The 19,245-nt window shown below is 39.6% G+C and overlaps 2 protein-coding genes and 1 long non-coding RNA gene across 4 annotated transcripts in view; 1 reads left to right on the top strand and 2 right to left on the bottom strand.

Moving 5' to 3' along the window:
• Positions 1–3,583: 3,583 nt before the first annotated feature.
• On the bottom strand, positions 3,584–15,416 carry tcf23 (transcription factor 23). Its single transcript, XM_030405607.1, has 4 exons — positions 15,247–15,416; positions 13,079–13,222; positions 12,605–12,769; positions 3,584–5,624 (listed from the first exon to the last, which is right to left on the bottom strand). The coding sequence occupies exons 1-4, from the start codon at positions 15,394–15,396 to the stop codon at positions 5,487–5,489; spliced, it is 597 nt and encodes a 198-aa protein (XP_030261467.1). The 5' UTR covers positions 15,397–15,416; the 3' UTR covers positions 3,584–5,486.
• LOC115574222 (uncharacterized) lies at positions 9,298–17,793 on the top strand. Of its 2 annotated transcripts, XR_003982448.1 has the most exons (3): positions 9,298–9,489; positions 10,099–10,683; positions 15,222–17,793. It is a non-coding gene; the product is annotated as an uncharacterized LOC115574222 (long non-coding RNA). The 2 variants fall into 2 exon arrangements; XR_003982447.1 differs by lacking the exon at positions 9,298–9,489 and having other exon boundaries at positions 9,764–10,683.
• ephx1 (epoxide hydrolase 1, microsomal (xenobiotic)) overlaps positions 17,190–19,245 on the bottom strand; it is a 51,902-nt gene continuing 49,846 nt past the window's right edge. Inside the window, exon 9 of the mRNA XM_030405605.1 lies at positions 17,190–18,915. Coding sequence (XP_030261465.1) covers positions 18,708–18,915 — 208 coding nt within the window. The 3' untranslated portion in view covers positions 17,190–18,707. The remainder of the gene's footprint in view (positions 18,916–19,245) is intronic.

Here is a 19,245-nt window from a genome sequence, read left to right as displayed (position 1 = left end):
TAACTATATTTTGGTAATGTTATTACAGTTACTTAGTCCGGTAACGCGTTACAATCTGAGCTGTCGCACAGGCGGAGGTTGCGAAAAAACAACCCAGGTGCAACAGCCGTAAATAAAGAGGGGAAGAAGACGGTTTTAAATCTACAGAAGAAGACGACGGTCTGATTTGGATTTGGCAAGATGGCAGCAACTGATAATTCAACGTTTTCTAAGTGGTTATACTCGCACTATTTTGAATTTGTCACAGAAATAGATAAGAACCACACAGTTCAGAACAGAGGTGAAGATGCTTGCCCCAGGAGAAGTGAGAAGGCTGGTGGCAGTGTATGTTGTGGAAGATGCGCTGCCTCAGTTGAGTCGCCGGCGTTTCAAAAGCTTGTCTGCAAAATCCCTGTTCGATCAAGTGACAAGGTGAAAACACATCTCTAATGATATAGTCCTATTGTCAAGGTATAAGATGGTGTGAGAGGTGATTCAATTATATGTATATATATATATATTTTTTTAATTTGTAGTAAAACAATAAATAATACACCTCCATGTTTTACAATACGCATAAATGAGACTATGGGGGTTAATGAACAAAGCCCTCACTAAGAAAAAATATGGATAGAAATATAGTTATAAGTCACTAGAGATTTGTGTCTCAGTGTCTGAGGAAAAATCATTCACCGAAGACAACCTTTAAAATTTAGCAAAGTAAATTGAAATTTATATGCTTATAGCAGATTAAAAGAATTTGAGTGAAAATATTAAAAAGAAAGAAAGAAATACAACAATAAATCATCAATCAATTTATGAGGAACTACAGTTAACTGAGGACTATTTGCTATGACAAAATATTGCGCCCCTTCATTTTGTAATGCCTTGTCCTAAATGTTTATTTTGGTGAAAGTAACTAAAAAGTAATGAGTAACTTATTACTCTACACAGAAGGTAATATTGTAAAGAAACTTATTACTTTCAATTAGAAGTAACTAGTAATGTGAAATACATTACATTTTGGAAATAACTTGCCCACCACTGTACATTATAACATGAAACGTTCATGTCATAACAAGATAAATTGTTTAAGTTTAGAAAAGGAACATTTCTTGATATAATATATGTTTATATTTCTTGATAACAATATATTGTTTTAAAGTGAATAACATCTTGTTATAACAATACACTTCTAACGTTATACCTTTTTTTATTTTTCTTCCGTGGCAGCTATACACTGCCATACTGAAAGGTTTTGAAGGGCAGGTTGAAGTTTAAGTATTGAGAGGAGTTGAGATTGGAGATTTGAGATCAGTTGGACTTTTCATATAAAAAAACAGATACACATAATGACATGTTTGTAATAGAGGAAATTTAATAAAACTGCAAAAAAAGCAACATTTTGTTTGAAAAAAGTGAAGTTGAATCATCTACAAGTTTCAAATAAAATTAGAATTGAAGTTCACACGCTAATAGAATTAAAATCATGGAAGGGTAAGTGATGAATTGAACTGAAAACAAAACTGAATAAATGCCTTATAACGTGATAAAATGTCAATGTTTCCCTCTATAAGGACATTAAAGAGTTTGCACAGCCTGACTGGTGCTGGCTCTCATTTGATATTCGTCTCTCGCAGTTGTCTGGCTTATCCTTCTGTAACCTCAGCCTTAGTGGTCTGACTCCAGCAGTTTGAAATTAGTCATCACTACTCACGGGAAACCGGGGGCAGTCGTCCCCCCGCTGGACAGATTTATAGAGCTCGCCTTGAACTCTTGGCTGTTGCTTGTGGAGCTGAGCCCATTTTGTTCCAAGGGGAAAGGATTTCAGTTAGTCTGGGCTCTCATCTGTTTGGTGCTTCTCTTATCCACCCTACAAACATATCTACATGACTTGTTAATTCATAGTCAATTATCAGTTGAGATAAAGAAACTACAAATACTACACTGGAAACTTTTTCTCTTTTTCATCTCAAGGTGTTTGCCAGTCAAAATGTTCTAATATTTAGCAACTTTTTGAAAAAATAATTATTGCTGTCGTATTTACTTATTCTATTTTAAACCTGCCTTACTTTTTACTGACAGAAAAACATGGAATATCAAGATGGGTTGACTTCATGTGTGCTGTGTGATTTCATGACAAAAGTGACAAATGTAAAGGGTTTGAAGTGGTGGATCCAGGCATATAAGACGTTCATGTAAGACAAAGTTAACAGTCTCATATCACAGTAAGAAATGCACACACACACTGATTAAAATTAAAGGTGCTTCCTCAGACAAAAAAAAAATATATAGCATTCCTAATGCTGGTTAAAATGATTATGTCTCCATTAGTGTAGAATCACCTGAAAATAAAATGTATTGCTTTATCATTCCCTTAAAAGAAGCCTTTTTCGATTTAAAGAGGGAGCTGGAATTAACAAACTAAACACCGGCTCTAGAGAAGGCCCCTCGTGTATTTCATGTTCTTAGCAGCAACTATAGGAGATAGGAAAATAGATATGTCTGATACAACCATCACTGCCCACATACCCTGCTTCCATGTGTCCTGGCATGGATGTTAAATAATACAACCACTGGAAGGCACCTTGTGCTGCTCAGAGGCCTCGAACAGACCTCCACTTTTTCTATGGCACCGTCCAACTCAAGTTTTGTTCCCATCAAATCTCCTCACAGCTGTACTGTGGTAACTGTTTGTCTCTGTGCCCCGGCGAATGACTGATTCCTCAAAAACCTCCACCATTTTAAAAACTTCTTCATCTTATCTTATGGTCCCGCTTAAACTATTGGCTTCAACTACACTGCCACCCACAACTACTAGAGGAACTGCTCAACTGCCACCCACAACTACTGGAGGAACTGCTCCACTGCCACCCACAACTACTGGAGAAGTGCTCCACTGCTCCATATCGATAAGCTTTCCCAAAATGTGCAGAAATACGGACATACAGACAGAACACACAGCCTGTATCTGTAAGTAATGTAGAGCCTCAAGATGAGCGTTGAGGATGGGGTTTGTTGTCTGCAATCTGCAACCTCACCGCCAGATGCCATTCTACACACTGGAGTTTGGGGAATAACATGTCTTCTGTCTGTCCATAATACATTCAGAGGTTTCTCTTACATCAAGTCACAGTAAACTTCTGTTGATAACCACAGACTCACTGTCAGACCCTTTAGGAATACTGCAGACTTTAAGAGAAACTGCTTGTTTGTTTAGAGCTGCACTAGACTGTTACCTGCTGATGCTATAATGTGGGAGACAATATCAGTTCTTTGTCTGCTAATTAAAGATCATTTCTTCATGGTACGCTGCTCAATTCGCAAGATCGTGTGATTCTGTGATTTTCAGAATCCATCTTGCCATGCTTCAAGTTATGTACTTGTAATGAAATCACAGGGATTCAACCAGTCAGTATCCTGTGAGTATTTTTTGAAAGTGCCTGCCCTTTTTCAGTCCTCAAGGATGACTTCCAAGATGGTTCTGTATCTCAAACCTTTTGGCCCGTTGGGTTAAATCATTTCCAAAATAAAATAAAATTTACCAACACAATGGAATCATTTGTGCTTCTGAGATGTGATCATAATAACAACACACACAAGCTGCTATTATAGACGGTGCTTTACTCAAAGTAGAAGGTTACATTCTGTGACAGAGCTGTAATGAGAACTAAGTGGTTATTACTGCAGAGACTGCAGCTGTGTTCCCACAACAATCCCTCCCGCACTGCTCATCTGTCTGTCCATCCTTACACTCCCACACACATACACATGCATCCAAGCAAACACATACACACTGATACCACAAACATCTAAATAAAAATCATCAAACAGGTGACTGAACTATCCCATACAGTGAAAGTAACAGCTGGAAAAACAAACCTAAAACACTGTAAAACCTTTAAATCAAGATAATAGGTTACATGCCATTCCTCCATATGGTGATTTGTGGTGTTATTAGTCAAGTTAAGCAGCCTTTCATTTCCTCTTATTAAAGCCATCCCTGACAACCTGCTGTCTATTTCTCAGATACTAATGGAATACTTCCAACAAAGACTGCAGTGTGTATCAACCTGTCTGTGTAACTTATCTGTGTCTTTGTGTTTTCTTAGTCTGATTCTGAATTTTTCCCTCCTCTAGTCCGAAACAACAAAACGCTGTTTTCTGTTTAATAAAGATATGTAAAGGCAGCTTGACTTGACTTTCCCAACAGCCAGAACTGAACATTGCCCCTGCCCTTCTATGTACAGGTCTATATAAGCCCTGTCCATCATGTGAGGGATGATGGCCAAAGAGGTCTCCATTATAAGGAATAATGGACATGTTGGGAATTCCGAATCCCGGACACCTGAAAGGGTATTATCCCGTTTATACCATTGTCACTTGCCAAAGAAAAAGAAAGGTTAAGACAATTTATGTGTGTTTTGCAATCAAAGTATGTTTTTCACAAGCAATAACCCGCCTCCCTGGCAACACCTGAGATTTTAACTGAAAGCTGAATTTTCCAGTTCTTACAACGGAACCTTTACTCACTACCCCAGTGAGTAGGACGGACGGTAAATACAACTTAGCCACAGGAGATAAACTAGTCCGCTCAGCTCATTCAAGCCTTCCGCTCAGGTGTTAGCTAGTTAGCTAATGTTATGCTGGAAAGATTCAAAGTAAATAACATTAAGTATGGTTGACAAACAGTAAATATATTTTCACAGCATGTTAATAAGACGAGTAAGCTAACCAGCCATGTCACTACGTACTGAAGCTTGTGTGTTAAAAGCAGCACACTGTGGTGTTCAGAGGATGATGCACTGAGGGACTACACTGTTGTAAATTAGATATTCAGATTTAAAAATATATATATATATGTATTAATTTATTTCAAGCGTCGAGGTGTCTGCAGCCAGCTGATGCAGATGGTGCTCATTTCAGATACAGGCTAAAGAGCATTAATGTGGAACAGTAAACAGGCAGTTTCACTGGAACTACTCTGAGAGTTGAAGAGCTGTCTTGTATCAAAATGTAAATGACATCCTCCAGCCAATCAGAACTATGGTATGCTATAAAATAAACTCAAAACTGCTAGAATGTGTTTTTAAAGTCAATCCAAATGATTAAACCACTGGACAATTTAAAGGAGACCCCACAACATTTCCAGTCATGTTTGTGGCGACAAAAACAGGTATTCTAAGCCAAAATGTGATCTTTTCCTTACCCTTACCAAGTGTTATTTTGTTGTGCCTAAACCTAACCAGACCATAAGCACAGCTGTGTCACAACATAACATAGAGAATTAAACCAAAAGTTACAACATAAAGAAATGTGAAGTTTCAACATATATGTTTTAAGAAGAAATGTCCAACATTTATTGTGATGCGTTGGACTTCACAGTGTCCAGATAAATCATTCACCATGCTCTGATGTGCACTTTGCTGTCAATATAAATGTAGCCACATGGCTGGTTAACATTGGAGATAAGAAACAGGGTGAAAGTTGTGTCTCGTTTCCTGTTATCACTCTTTGTCTGCCTCTAAGGTGGGGGTCAGTGGGTGTGTCCCATCCTGTCCAATTGAAGTCACCTGACTGGCCGCAACTCCTGATAGCAGCCCTCCCAGGCTGCCACAGTATAGCAGGGAACGCATTGGCCACTTCTGAGGAGAGAGACAGCACATTGGGTTAGCTCTTCATGTTAATATGATTATCAACAACTCATGTGGATAAATGTAACAATATGAAACCCTATGGTTTCACAGGTGCAAGGTGAGGTCACTTACACCTTCACACCTCACCTTTTCTGCTTTGATTTTTTTTACAGAAGTGACTCTTAACATTGTCCTCTGACTATCCAGCTGCCATGGTCCTGATGAGGCACTACCTGATCTGATAATCTGAGTATAAAAAAGTAGATTTTTGCGTCTCAGGCTACATACAGGCTGCCCAAGTTTAGGCCCAATCCCACTGTCTACGCTCACAACCTCAGAGTATTTTGAGACATTGAGGTGTCTGTTCAGCTCCACATTCTGAGCTATGATTAAACGGTGACACGATGCTTGTGTTTTGGTGAGTGTGGTACTGTGGTGATATTTGGGTTTACATGTCCAGGGTCCCCCGGAGCCATTAATCAGCTCTGTGTGTGCGTTAAAAGTTAGCTAGAGGACGAGGCACATACAGGGTTTTAAACTGAGTTCAGCTCTCACTCCAGAGTTTCAGAGCTGGCTTAATGTATACATTTCCATATAAGTACAGAGAGACCATCCGGTCATCAGCAGCGTTAGATAACGCACAGAAGATGAGTTATTCCATAGGGAGTGGAGGCAGACCAGCTCCTGTTCTCCCATTGGACAGATGGACACTTAATCCACCAAAGTGACCAATTAAAAGAAGTAGGTAGGTGCGGGCAAATGGATTTCTGATTGGGGTGGGTGGGGGGCAAAGAATTCGGAATAACTTTGCTATAGATTTGTGAACACCAGAGTGTGGCCAAACTGGTCCAGGCGCAGGCTTGAGGTCTGTTTCAATAAAGATTGCTCTATCATTCCACCCAGCCTTGCCTCCGCAGATTCTTTTATTAACAAAGTACACGCTGACACCTTTGATGAAGACGGCCCAGAAACACCATGTTCCTGTCTATGAGGGTTTAAGACCGTCCCACTGTCAAATTGTCAAGTGCATGAGGGCTCTGTTGTGGAAATGTTCAGCTCTTTATGGCCACTTTTGTAAATCAACATTTCTGCAGACTTTTCAGAGGGTATTACCCACCGTTCACAGTGCTGTAAAGTTAAACGGGGGTAAACATGGGTTAACAGTGGAAAATGTTTTAAAGAAGGGTTGTTAAACCAGATGATAGTGCTCTTGAATATGTTGATAACTGTATTAGTCTATGTGCAAAATGTTTTCTTCAAAAACATTTTCTCCATAAATTGATTCTCTACTTAAATCACAACTGATACGCTCTTGAAAACTTGAGACTTGAAAAATAAAAGTCCCAAACCCCCAGCAGGTGTTTCAGCTAACTATGTGAGGGTTCAGGGTTTAAGCCCTACTGTTTGTTTAACAAAGCAATCTTCTTTTTCTGTGAATATTTTTTTCACTTAAAATTCTCCTGACAGTTACTATATCTTTGTATTTTTCATCCCTTTTTATTTTTAAATTCATTTGTTATTTTATATTTTGAATATTGTATTTAAAATTCTTCTAAGCAAGAAATCAAAAAACAACAATCAAGAAACACACAAACAAAATACACAAGGGCAGATGGCAGCCAGAGTATCAATCACAATGCAAAATCAGAGTTTAGATCAGATGAGTGATTTACACTATTGCCAAAAGTATTCCCTCACCTGCCTTGACTCGCATATGAATATGAAAGTGACATCCCATTCTTAATCCATAGGGTTTAATATGACGTCAGTCTACCCTTTGCAGCTATAACAGCTTCAACTCTTCTGGGAAGGCTTTCCACAAAGTTTAGTAGTATGGAGTATGTTTATGGGAATTTTTTATCCTTCTTCTGGAAGCGCATTTGTGAGGGGAAGGCCTGGCTCTCAGTCTCCGCTCCAATTCATCCCAAAGGTGTTCTATCAGGTTGAGGTCAGGACTCTGTGCAGGCCAGTCATGTTCATCCGCACCAAACTCTCTCATCCATGTCTTTATGGACCTTGCTTTGTGCACTGGTGCACAGTCATGTTGGAACAGGAAAGGGCCATCCCCAAATTGTTCCCACAAAGTTGGGAGCAGGGAATTGTCCAACATCTCTTGGTATACTGGAACATTCAGAGTTCCTTTCACTGGAACTAAGGGGCCAAGCCCAGCTCCTGAAAAACAACCCTACACCATAATTCCCCCTCCACCAAACTTTACACTTGGCATAATGCAGTCAGACAAGTACCGTTCTCCTGGCAACCACAACCCCAGACTCGTCCATCAGATTGCCAGATGGAGAAGCGGGATTCGTCACTCCAGAGAACGCGTCTCCACTGCTCTAGAGTCCAGTGGCGGCGTGCTTTACACCACTGCATCTGACGCTTTTCATTTCACTAGCTGACGTATGGCTTGGATGCAGCTGCTCGGCCATGGAAACCCATTCCATGAAGCTCTCTACACACTGTTCTTGAGCTAATATGAAGACCACAAGAAGTTTGGAGTTCTGTAGCAATTGACTCTGCAGAAAGTTGGCGACCTCTGCACACTATGCTCCTCAGCATCCGCTGACCCCACTCTATCATTATCATTATCTATCACTCTACAACTTCGTGGCTGAGTTGCTGTCGTTCGCAATCGCTTCCACTTTGTTATAATACCACTGACAGTTGACTGTGGAATATTTAGGAGCGAGGAAATTTCACGACTGGAATAGGTGCTGACTCGTCATAGCACTAGCCGCAATGCTGCAGGCTCGCAAGCTACAGGCGTTTCCGGCATCGCGACTCACGATTTCCGAGTCTGCCAGAGCTCGAGCCAGAGCAGAATAGTGTAAAAAGCCGGCTACATTCTGGATAAGTAGCAGACGAGCAAGTGAAGTCTCTGGATTAGACTTCCATGAGTCAACGTGAAAGCACATCCCTGTCATAGTACAACAGAAGCCATTCTTGCATTATTGAAATAACTTACACAATGTTCTGCAGGTAGCCTAGGCTACCGTAGGTTTGGTGTATAGATGTAGCATAATGAAATGAAATTAGGTCGATCGATCTTTTCAAAATAAAACAATTTTTATATAAATATTAGGGGTGTAACGATACATAAAAATCACGGTTCGATACGTACCTCTTTTTTGAGGTCACAGTTCGGTTCATTTTCGGTACAGTATGGGAACAAAATGCAAAACATAAATTTGCTTGTTGTGTTTTCAGAACTTTTGTAAACCAACAATTTATTGTAACATTATACCAAATATGAAAATAAGCGGCCTGGTAATAAGTTAAATAAATTATTCTCAAATAAACAAAATATATATAAAACAAGCTTTCCAATTAATAAAATATTCTCAAACAAAAAATATATGAAATATTATAGAAATAAATTCCTCACAGCTTGTTAAAGGCTTTTAACAAAATTTTCCACAAGTGCAGCATTAACAGTTCCAGCATGTAGCCCTGTTCAGTTTTACTCAGCCTTCATATTTTTTGCCGGAAAGATTAACTTGTCCACATTGACTCCACCCATGAGTTATTTGTGAGTATAGGTTTTCATTACGAAGATATAAGGACGACAATATGCACTTATGGATGATTTATTGACAGTCACGTTTTTTTGGACAGGCATCGACACAGTCACCTACACTGTCACTGTGTGCTCTGTAGTGCTCGTCTAACAGTGGTTTGCAGATCGCAGACCCCGGCATCTCCGTGTGGAATAGTAGTGTTCAAGCCATGTCAATATGAATATACATATACATGACTTGGATCAATGAGCAGGGTGATCGGAATGTTTTTCCTGGTTAGCGGACTTGGCAGAGGACCCCTCTCCAGACGGGATTGTCAAACCATACCTCCAGTACATCTGGGACCCTCACCGGTAAAATGAACACCAGTTAAACTGTCACACCAGAAATATGTCTTTCTGCGTTGCAATATTTAACCAGGAAGCCGAAGTGTTCCCAAGCAGGAGACTTAAGCGACAAGGGGGGGTCTTCAAGCTCTGTTTTCTCTCTAGCGTTAGCCATGTAAACGGGCAGCACGTGTAGCTGCAGGCGGAAAATAAACACAAGCAACTTCCGTTCTGGGAACTCACCCATGCACAGCTCTGTATCGAACTGAACGTCCTGTACCGAAACGGTTCAATACAAATACATATTAAGTAGTATATTGTAAGTAGGCTATTTTTATCTCTCTTTTGCACCTTATCCATTTACACCGTTCCTACCTCAGTACTCTATTTTATTATTTTTGATTTAGTTTTATCTTATTTAGTTTTATTTCATTTTAGTATCTCTTTTAATTTTCCAATTATGTATATAATATTTTATTGCATTGTGTTCTTTACTACGTTAGTGGTTAAGAGACAATGGCCGAGGACTGAGTTTCCATGGTGATCCTCACACCACGGTGAGGGGTGTCTTGTCCTGGGTTTTTGTCTCGTGAACTTCCTGTTTTATTTTGAAAAGTAACTCTCCTCTCGTTTCAGGTCACTTGCCTTTCCTCATGTGTCACCGCCTTGATCACGCCAAGAATCCAAGTTTGTATTTCTAAGATCTTGATCCTCTTAAGTGAGTGACTTTCTGTTTGTACATTTTCTCAGTGAAATTTTCTAGTTAAGTTTATAGTCTTTTGTTTGCCTCTGGTGGAGTGCCTCTTTTGTTTCGTAAATTTTTATAGCTAGTCGATAGAGTAGTTTGTTTATAGCCATTTTTGTCTTCCTCTGTTCGGAGTGAATTTTTTGAAGTTCATTCATAGCCAAATGTGCCAGAGTAGTAAAGTTACTTGCTGGTTTTCTTTTACCTCCTTGTGAGTGATTTTCTGTTTCTTTAACTTTTTCTTTGAGGTCTTTTGCCTCAATTTGTTTTTTGTTCCTCGCCCTGCAGATTAGAGATTGTGATTCATCGCCTTTTTGTTTGTCACTTTGCTTAAGAGTTCAAAAGAAGAAATATATTTCACAATAAAAGCCTGATTTAATTGCCCTTATTCTGCATCTGAGTCCTATGTCTAGGCCATGCCTGACAGTGATTAGGCAATACTGACTGAAGTGACTCGCACAACCCGGTTCAATTTGGTGAGTGACTCATGACTTGAATCCTTAAAAGAAACCGTATTTACCAGCTCTAATGACGAGCCACTGGAACACTAATACTACTAATACTCCTTCTCTAAAACAAACTTGAAATTACAAATTTTTAAACAAATTTGCACTGCCATTGTAAACAGTGCACCTCCAAACTCGATGAAAGAAATAAAAGTGCATCCTTTTGAAAAGAATGTGTCCCTTTTTGATACAATGCTTTTGTTAACATAAATTCAACATATCAGATTGCTTGCTATTATTAAAAACAGATCAGTTTCCATATTGGTATTGATAAAGTGTGAACATACCTTTTATTAAATTATTTTGCAAAAGGTGTCTTGTTTACAAAAAGTATTTTATATCCCTGAAGATATGTAAACTAAACATGCAAACATCTGCATGCATTGCATAGCAAACATGACATGTTGGTAGATGTACAGGACATGATGTGTGTGCTTGCTGTCTTTTATTTTTTTATTATCCTTTTTTGGCCAGGAAGACAGACCTGTCTCCTACCTCTGGATTGAGACATGCCCCTTTGCGGCTCGAAAGTTTTCAGCATGTGGATGAACCTCCGGCTTATACGAGCACCATATCTTTAGCAATATGCAACGTGACTGCATCCGTAAAGGCTGTCCACCAGGCCCTTTTTTTCCTCATACAGAACACAATGATTAAATGATTCCGCTAATGTTGGCTGCCGTGGTCTTGCAGCCTACATCTCGTAGTGAACAAGTGTCCCACCCTGATAAATGTGTCTGAGATTCTGAAATAAATGGGTCAGTCCGCTGCCTTTAGTTGCAACAGCCCTTTGCAACAGACTGTGGTTTGTTCGAGGTTCGACGCCACAAAACCAAGCTACTTAATGTATTGAAGCAAATCTGTACCATAAGTCAAATTAAAATGGATTAACAGAAATGCTTTTTCAATTTCAGAATATAGCTGCATTTTTTGACTCATAAATAAAATGAATGATAAATCATCCAAATTGCATTTTAATTTTCTTCAAGACTGCTCATTTCATCACACAACCAAAGAGAAAACAAAGAAGACACTGTTTTTCTCGTTTTCATGCCCGCCCCCCGCAAAAAAGAGTCCAAAATTCAATTTGAATTCGCAATCCCAAGTGGCGCAGGAGAGTGACGTCAGTGGCCTCTCTTCTTCTTCAGCCTCAAGTCTGACCAACCTTGTTACGCATCTAATATGTTAGGGGGCGGTGTGCATATTTGACGCTGGAGCAGAGGAGAGACAAGAGGAGAGTGTGAAGACTGTGTTAGTAGCATAGACTGTAGTACGTGTTTTCAGAAACAGCGGGGCTGAAGAAGATGAGAGGCCACTGATGTTACTCTCCTGCGCCGCTTGGGATCGAGAATCAAATTGAATATTGGACTATTTTTGCGGGGGGTGGGCATGAAAAGGAAAAAGCAATGTCCTCTTTGTTTTCCATTTAGTTGTGTGACAAATGAGCAGTCTTGAAGAAGAAAATGAAAATGCAATTTGGATGATTTATTACTTATTTTATTTATGAGTCAAATAATGCAGCTATGACCTTGAAATGAAAAAGCCTTTCTGTTAATCCATTTTAATTTGAATTATGGTACAGATTTGCTTTCATACTAACAAGATTGTGCCTTTTTGTGAGTCTCTTGGCTTGCTGCCATGTTGTTGTGTTTGTTTCTCTGTGGAAAGTCAATGCAGGAGCCCATGGGGAGTGGCGGCGGAGCAAGTTGAAGAGAAAAACGATTTATTTATTTTTAAATCGCACTAAACCACAAAATCGAATTAATCGATTTTACCGATTTGTCACCCAGCCCTACCAGCTAGCTAATCTTATACACTGGTACTGTATTGTTTTAACTTTTGACATAAATTGTGTCCTGTGTATAAGCAGTATGTTGGCTCTTATCCTCACCTTAACAGGATGCAGGTATCCACATGGCCTGGAGGGCAGGGTGTGCTCAGCCAGCGTCCGTCCCTGGTCAAGGGTTTCTGTCAGATAAGCTATGTAGTTAGTAGCCAGAACCAGAACATCCAGCTTGGACAGCTTGGTGTCTGGTGGGACTGAGGGTAGCGCAGCCTGAGGACAGAAGCGGAGGAGGAAGGACACTCAGATCTCTTTTCAATTCTCTGATCTGAACTTTATTCATGATCTAATTCTAGCTCATTATGCACACACAAATATGCATGTAAGGATGGTCAACTCTGAAAGTAACATCTACACTGTTGTAGGCTTTAGTTGCCAACTGAATTGAATTGAATTGAATTGAAAATGAATGGATTCACATGGCCTGGTTGAGTTTTTCAGAATTGCTTGTCATGCAGATAAATCATAAGTTTGGTGTGAACTATCTGAAATGGAGGTAAGACTTAAGTGTATGTAGTTTACCTGCAGACTGTGGAAAGCCTGTCGCAGGTTCCGTACACGGCTCCTCTCTCGCGCTGCATTTTCTGGAGAGTTCTGACCCCTTAGAGTCCTGAACTGGTCTGCAGACCCAAAAGCAGGACCAGTGTTTGACCTGGAGCTACACGCCTGTGACAGAGGACATGTTTAAGGTCTGATTTATTCCGTCTTAATGTAAAATAAAATAGGCCCAACTGGCCTGGCAAATGGGGAAGTGCAAAAACATTGAAACGAATTGGTATTCAGGAACCTTTGGACAATTTCTTGCAGGGTTACTGTACAGAAATTAGACACAGAATGTTGGAGATCTTAAAAATTAACAGTTGATTTTATACTGGGCCTATGGTAAAAAATCTTTCTGCTTTATTAAAATATAATTATGGTAATTGTTTCATTTCAAATGTCTATAATAAAACTTGCTATTTCAGGGTGTATTATAAATTGTGCAGTGGTGCAAATATGAAAATCAATATTTACAAATCAAGATCAGCAGTTACTGTTTCAGCAGTCTTTTGTTTGAGTCGGATCTGCCCCAGAACTCATTGACAAGTCAAACATATTTGACAGAAGGATATGTACATTCAACAAATAATTAGCCAGAAACGCTGATGAAGTAATTTTTTGTATTACACAGTGTTGGGTGTAACGCGTTACAAAGTAACGTCGATAATGGAACAGTGATTGGTTGGCGTTTGGCACGAGGTATCTTTCACCATCACCGATTGGTTAGTCGCCACCCGCAATGGGAGATGGGATAACAATGGCAGCGTCAACAACACGAGCAGAACATGCTGCTGCATGCGACTTGCCTGAAGACCCCCCGCTGCGTAAAGCCACTTTTGACGGGTGGAGATAGAAACATTACTTTGAATTTGTTGAACGTAAGGAAAATAACTTGACTGTAAGGTGCACACTTTGTCCGTGTTGGAAACTTCTCTCCACCGCTGCTAACACTACCTCAAACTTAACGAAGCACCCGGTAGCACCTACAGAGACAGCACGCACACACACAAAGCTTGTTGCTAAGGAACCATGGAGCAACATGAATGTAACAAGTAATGTAACGAGTAATGTAACTAATTACTTTCTTCAGGGAGTAATCATGTAATGAAAGGCATTACTATTTTTGAGAGTAATGTGTAATGTGTAATATATTACTTTTTTGAGTAACGAGCCCCAACACTGGTATTACATGTAAAATATCCATATGATTAACTGATACAGTTAAATGTTCAAGGTAAAGGGTCACATTGAATGAAAAGTTTTCTGTCGTGCTGAGTTAATGTGAAGAAATTAAATAACCAGATATGTGTTTTGTTACAGGAGATAGAACAGTTACCTCAATGTATTACACTTGAATAATAAACACTTCCATACACTTCACACAATGTTTATGCAGAAGTTCCCCTTAACTAAAAGAATAAACACGTAAGGTTTCAGTATATGTTAGTTCATTATAGACATTACTCCAACATGAGAGCAAAACTCTGCATTAAATTTGACTCTTTGCAGTGAACTCATGTAATAACATTTTTGGAAAATATCTAAAAAATGATTAATCAAATGATAATTTGTGCTTTTACTTATAAGATACTTGCTGCTCTAAAATATTTTATGATGTATGAGATTACTAGAGGATAAAGCAGTTCCAGTCACGTATCATTCACAGGTCTTCTTTATTAGTTATCTGTTCAAGGTTCCTGAACTTTAGTTGGATTCTCTTAGTGTTTCCATTAAATCCTTTATGAAGAAAGGATGTGATACTTGTTGATCTATCTTCATATTTCCCCATCACACTAATAAGTTAGTGGCAGAGAGCTTTTCTGATTACTAAAAATGTAAATTTATTAAATCGCTAACCCATGAATGATAAAGGACAGATGCATCCTCCATCCATCCTCCACACACCCTTCAGCAAAACATCTCAAAGCTTCATTACAGTCTAACAATCTTTGGTAAATGGGGCAATATGTCCCAAAGTTCCTGTATTTACATGAGATTACAGTTACATTTAACTAGTTAAGTGAACAAAACACATTTTTAAGGTGGTTTCTGGAATGTCCAACTGTGATGAGGTCAAATATCCCACCAGTTCCTCAGAATTTGCCAAATATGTCTTTGTAACCAGGTTGATGCTTCAGTGTCAGACTCACCCACTTCCTTGCCTCGCGGCTGCTGCGTACGCTGTGCCTGTGTCCGTGCAGGGATGCTGGGCTGCCGGCTGCACACGGCTGCTCAGCTGTGGAGCTGGAGACCAGCTCATGGTTCACTGACATGAGCCCTTCCAGAGGATTCACCGCCATGGATGCTGTAGCAGACTCTCCTGAAGACTTTCGTTGAGTCTATTTTCATTGGCTGGATGGAAGTTTGCTTTGTTGGAGACTGTATCATCCACTTTGTACTTTGGTGAACATGCTACAGTCTGAGGTCATTGCTCCATCTTATCTGAAAGCATCTCAAAAGCCAAACCTAGAGAAAAAATACTGGCTGAAGACCTGCTGAAATCACTCATCTGATATCAAGAAAGTATAAACATTCTATTCTGAGATCATTTTGTCTGCAACTACTGAGCACCAGTCTGTTCAAGCATCTCCAACCAGGCCTCTGTGGGACCCCGAGATCCACCGACACCCCTAAGCAAATGGTGCAAACCCCACAGTCATCGGTCGGCTCTCTGTGCATCACTGTCCATCCAGAAAATTCCTCCCAGTCTGACCTTCTCTCTCTCTGCGTCTCTCTCGGCTTGTTTCCTTATCGGGTGAGGTAATGTGGGGAACTTCATGTGGTCCTTATCTCAGCTGCCCGGTCGTCCTGATCCTCCCCTGGCTGTTCAGCTGCCAAGAAGAGCAGGCAGGCAGGCAGTCAGGCCCGGGGGAGTGCAGCACTGGGAGGGTGTCCCAAGCCAGGGCACTGGGGGGCTTGGGAAACTCAAAGCTCTGCTTACAACTGGACAGCAGAGGGACTGGAAGCTTGGGGCAGTGCGACATTGAATGTTACCAAAGAGAGGCAGAAGTGCAGTTTGGTTTGCTGAAAACTTTCAGGGCATCCCAGCAAAAACAACAATAAAATCAGATTTTTTTGTGCGCAGCAGTTATGAATGTCATGAGCCACATTTTGACACAGATCCGAACACAACATGCCGAAAGTGGTTTGGGAACATGCTGTGTAACTGGAGGTATCCCAGACAGGAGGACTAATATATCAACCAGATCTGTATATCTAAATCTAGGGAAGTCACACTTACTTAGATACGTTCCAGAAAGCTGAATTAATGAAAGTCTATATCTATATCCAAATCTGAAATATAATTTTTTCCAGAGCTCTACAATGGGAGACCTTCCTTACCATATTTTATAGAAAAGCTGAAGGTAAAAAAAAAAATGGAAAAAAAGAAAGAAAAGGAAAAAGCCAGTCAGTTAGGAGAGAGTCAAGTTAGGAGCCAGATTACAGAGCCGATTATTGACCAAGTGAGAGCTGAGAGAATACTTTTTAATTTTAGGGACAAAAGAAGTAGATTTATCTTCACTCCTATTTTTCAACCTGACTGCAGCAGCAACCCGTGGATGTGACCTCTATTGTGAGATGTTTATGTTAATGTTGGCTGCCAACAGGAATGGAGGGAAGATGTTCTTGATGGACATAATGTTACAGAGAGAGGGGAAACAGAATAGAATAAACCAGAGTCTGTGGTGAGTGCTGAGTTCACTGAGAGGTTGACCTGAATTCAAACAAACACACCCTTGGTTGTTGCTTGCTGGTGTACAGCTAATGACCAATAAAGTTACCTGGTTGTTTGGATAAACACAAGTTAACAAAAATGATCCCATCAAACTTGCAGCAGTAATGTCTCGCTGGAGGTGAACACACAAGTTCAGGAAGCTATAGCAACAGTCGACTGAATGAAATGCAATTAAGATACAGATTTCTGGTTTGAACATTGTTGGAAGTAGTACACAACAAAACATAAAACAAAGTTCTAGTCATTTATGGACATTTTATATTGTACATATTATGACTTGAATTGTGAATGAAGCATAGTGACATGACATGTGGAGGTCTGTGGATGCCCCAGAAACAGTTTGAAAAAAGACAGTGCACTAGTCAATGTCAGTTTTATTCAGTGAAAATAGTACATTGCATCATGATCCGAGATACAATATGTCACTGTGGTCATCATGGAACTGTAGCATACACTGCCATTCGTTCTAAACTGCATAGTTCAAAAAGGGAAACATCAGATTTGAATTAAAACTATATTTCAGAAGATGACTGAACATATACATTTCCATTGCATAACCAAAGGTTTACATTCTGCGTGCTCGTAAAACAGCAGCACAGATTGTAATTAACCTCTCCAAAATCAAAATTATGAGCACTGATAACAATTCAGCTGTTCAGGTCTGTTAGTCATGTTAGGCTCTCGTACTTCTTGAAATATCAAAGTACTGATTATCAAAAACATTCTGCAGACATTCAACTTTAAGACCGGCAAAGATTTACATTAACTAACGTAATCTCTATTTGTAGCAAATCAAAGTTAAACAATAAGACAAAATGTAAAGCTGATATATGTTACAAATTAGCAAAAGAAATCAAAGGCAACTGTGGATGTAGCAGCAGTGTGCAGTTGTTAGCTGCAGAAATCTGACTTCATAGAAGCTTTAAACTTCTAAAATGAGTTTGGAATGAGTGAAAAAAAATAAAACCCAATTCCAGGGTTTAAGGCAGTGATGTGGCAGTGGCTGATATACTGAGGTTTCTTGCTATCAGTCGAAGGAATGCCTGGCACCTTGTGTAGGCTGTCTACACAATAACAACAAGTGCCCCCCTGATCTCCCATCTGCAGCTGCTCAGTAAGCAGCACTACAAGGCTGAGGGGAGCTCGGAGATAGGCAGCAGGAGACAGACTGAATGGATGCTGGTTCCTGACTTTAAACTGCACTGACGACTTTAGCTATGGATTTGTTAGGGACTACTGATGTGGTCTGTGATCAAGCCCACAGACAGCATCTCCAACCCTTTTCAGCTCTTCATCTGACAACACATTGTGATGCAACCTTCACACTTGAAGAGAGTTTTTTTTTTTGCAATTTACTATTGTACTTTTCTGTCACTTGGATAGGACTTGAACAAGTGCTCAATGCTGTAAACATACAAAATGTCCTTCATGTATAAGATTCATGTTAACTGAAAAGATGTTGTATATACAGTAGATCTTGGCATTATATAAATATCATATCGTTATTGTAATATGAGATTATTTATTGTCATTATGTGGTGATATGACACTTACATTTTCAACTTAACTGTCGCATAAAGAAATCATCGATTTACTGTTTGCTTCTTTGACTCCTTAAGTTTCAAACTGATCTACTTTAAGAATTAACATGGCAGAGGACTCAATCATGAAGTCTGATTAGGAATTATATTATCAAACTATATTATCGATTTGCATCTTTTAGAGAAACACAGTGCTTACTTCACTATATAGAATCAGTACATATCTACTTACTGCTCACCTCTGTGTTCCACTTCTCTCCATTCATCCACCTACTTATCAATATGTTCATACTAAACTTTTAGTTCAGTCACCTGTTCATCAGTCCACTTTCTACTATTTCTTCTTCTTCTCCACTATCTTAGTGAAGTTCTGGATGTCCTCGGCCATCAGCAGGGGCTCCTCCATGGCAGCAAAATGGCCACCTCGGGCCATCGTCGTGAAAGTCAGGAGTTTACGATATTTCTGTTTGACCCACAGTTTGGGTGTGTGTATGAGCTCATTGGGGAAGCAGGCAAAGCCAGTGGGGACATACACTGGTATCCTTTGAAGAGAAGATCGTGTGTTAGCTCATATTTAAAAATTGAACATTTTTAACATTAGACCGGTTATTAAGTTGATACATGAAGCTAGCAGGGATTAAAGCAAAAAAAAACAAACATCTGACTGAATTTATTAATTTTTTTTTACAAAATACAGGCAAAGACAAATTTTAAGTTGTAATGTGGGTTTAAATAGACTAAACCAAATTTTATTAAGCAACTATTGAATTATTATTTTTGCCAACACACAGGCTACTGTTGCCTAAGAGATCGAATGAAAGTTGATCGCTTTGCATTGGTTAAAAGGCACCGATAGGATAGGCTACCTCATA

This window comes from Sparus aurata, chromosome 22 (assembly GCF_900880675.1).
Source record: "Sparus aurata chromosome 22, fSpaAur1.1, whole genome shotgun sequence".
Lineage (NCBI taxonomy): Eukaryota > Metazoa > Chordata > Actinopteri > Spariformes > Sparidae > Sparus > Sparus aurata.
This window is presented reverse-complemented; position numbering and strand designations above follow the sequence as displayed.

Coding starts and splice junctions, on each gene's coding strand:
- tcf23 (XM_030405607.1), bottom strand. CDS start 15,396: ATGGCGGTGAATCCTCTGGAAGGGCTCATGTCAGTGAACCATGAGCTG. Junction 13,223..15,246: donor GCCGCGAGGCAAGGAAGTGG/GTGAGTCTGACA, acceptor CCTCTGTCACAG/GCGTGTAGCTCCAGGTCAAA. Junction 5,625..12,604: donor GATACCTGCATCCTGTTAAG/GTGAGGATAAGA, acceptor CTCTCTCCTCAG/AAGTGGCCAATGCGTTCCCT.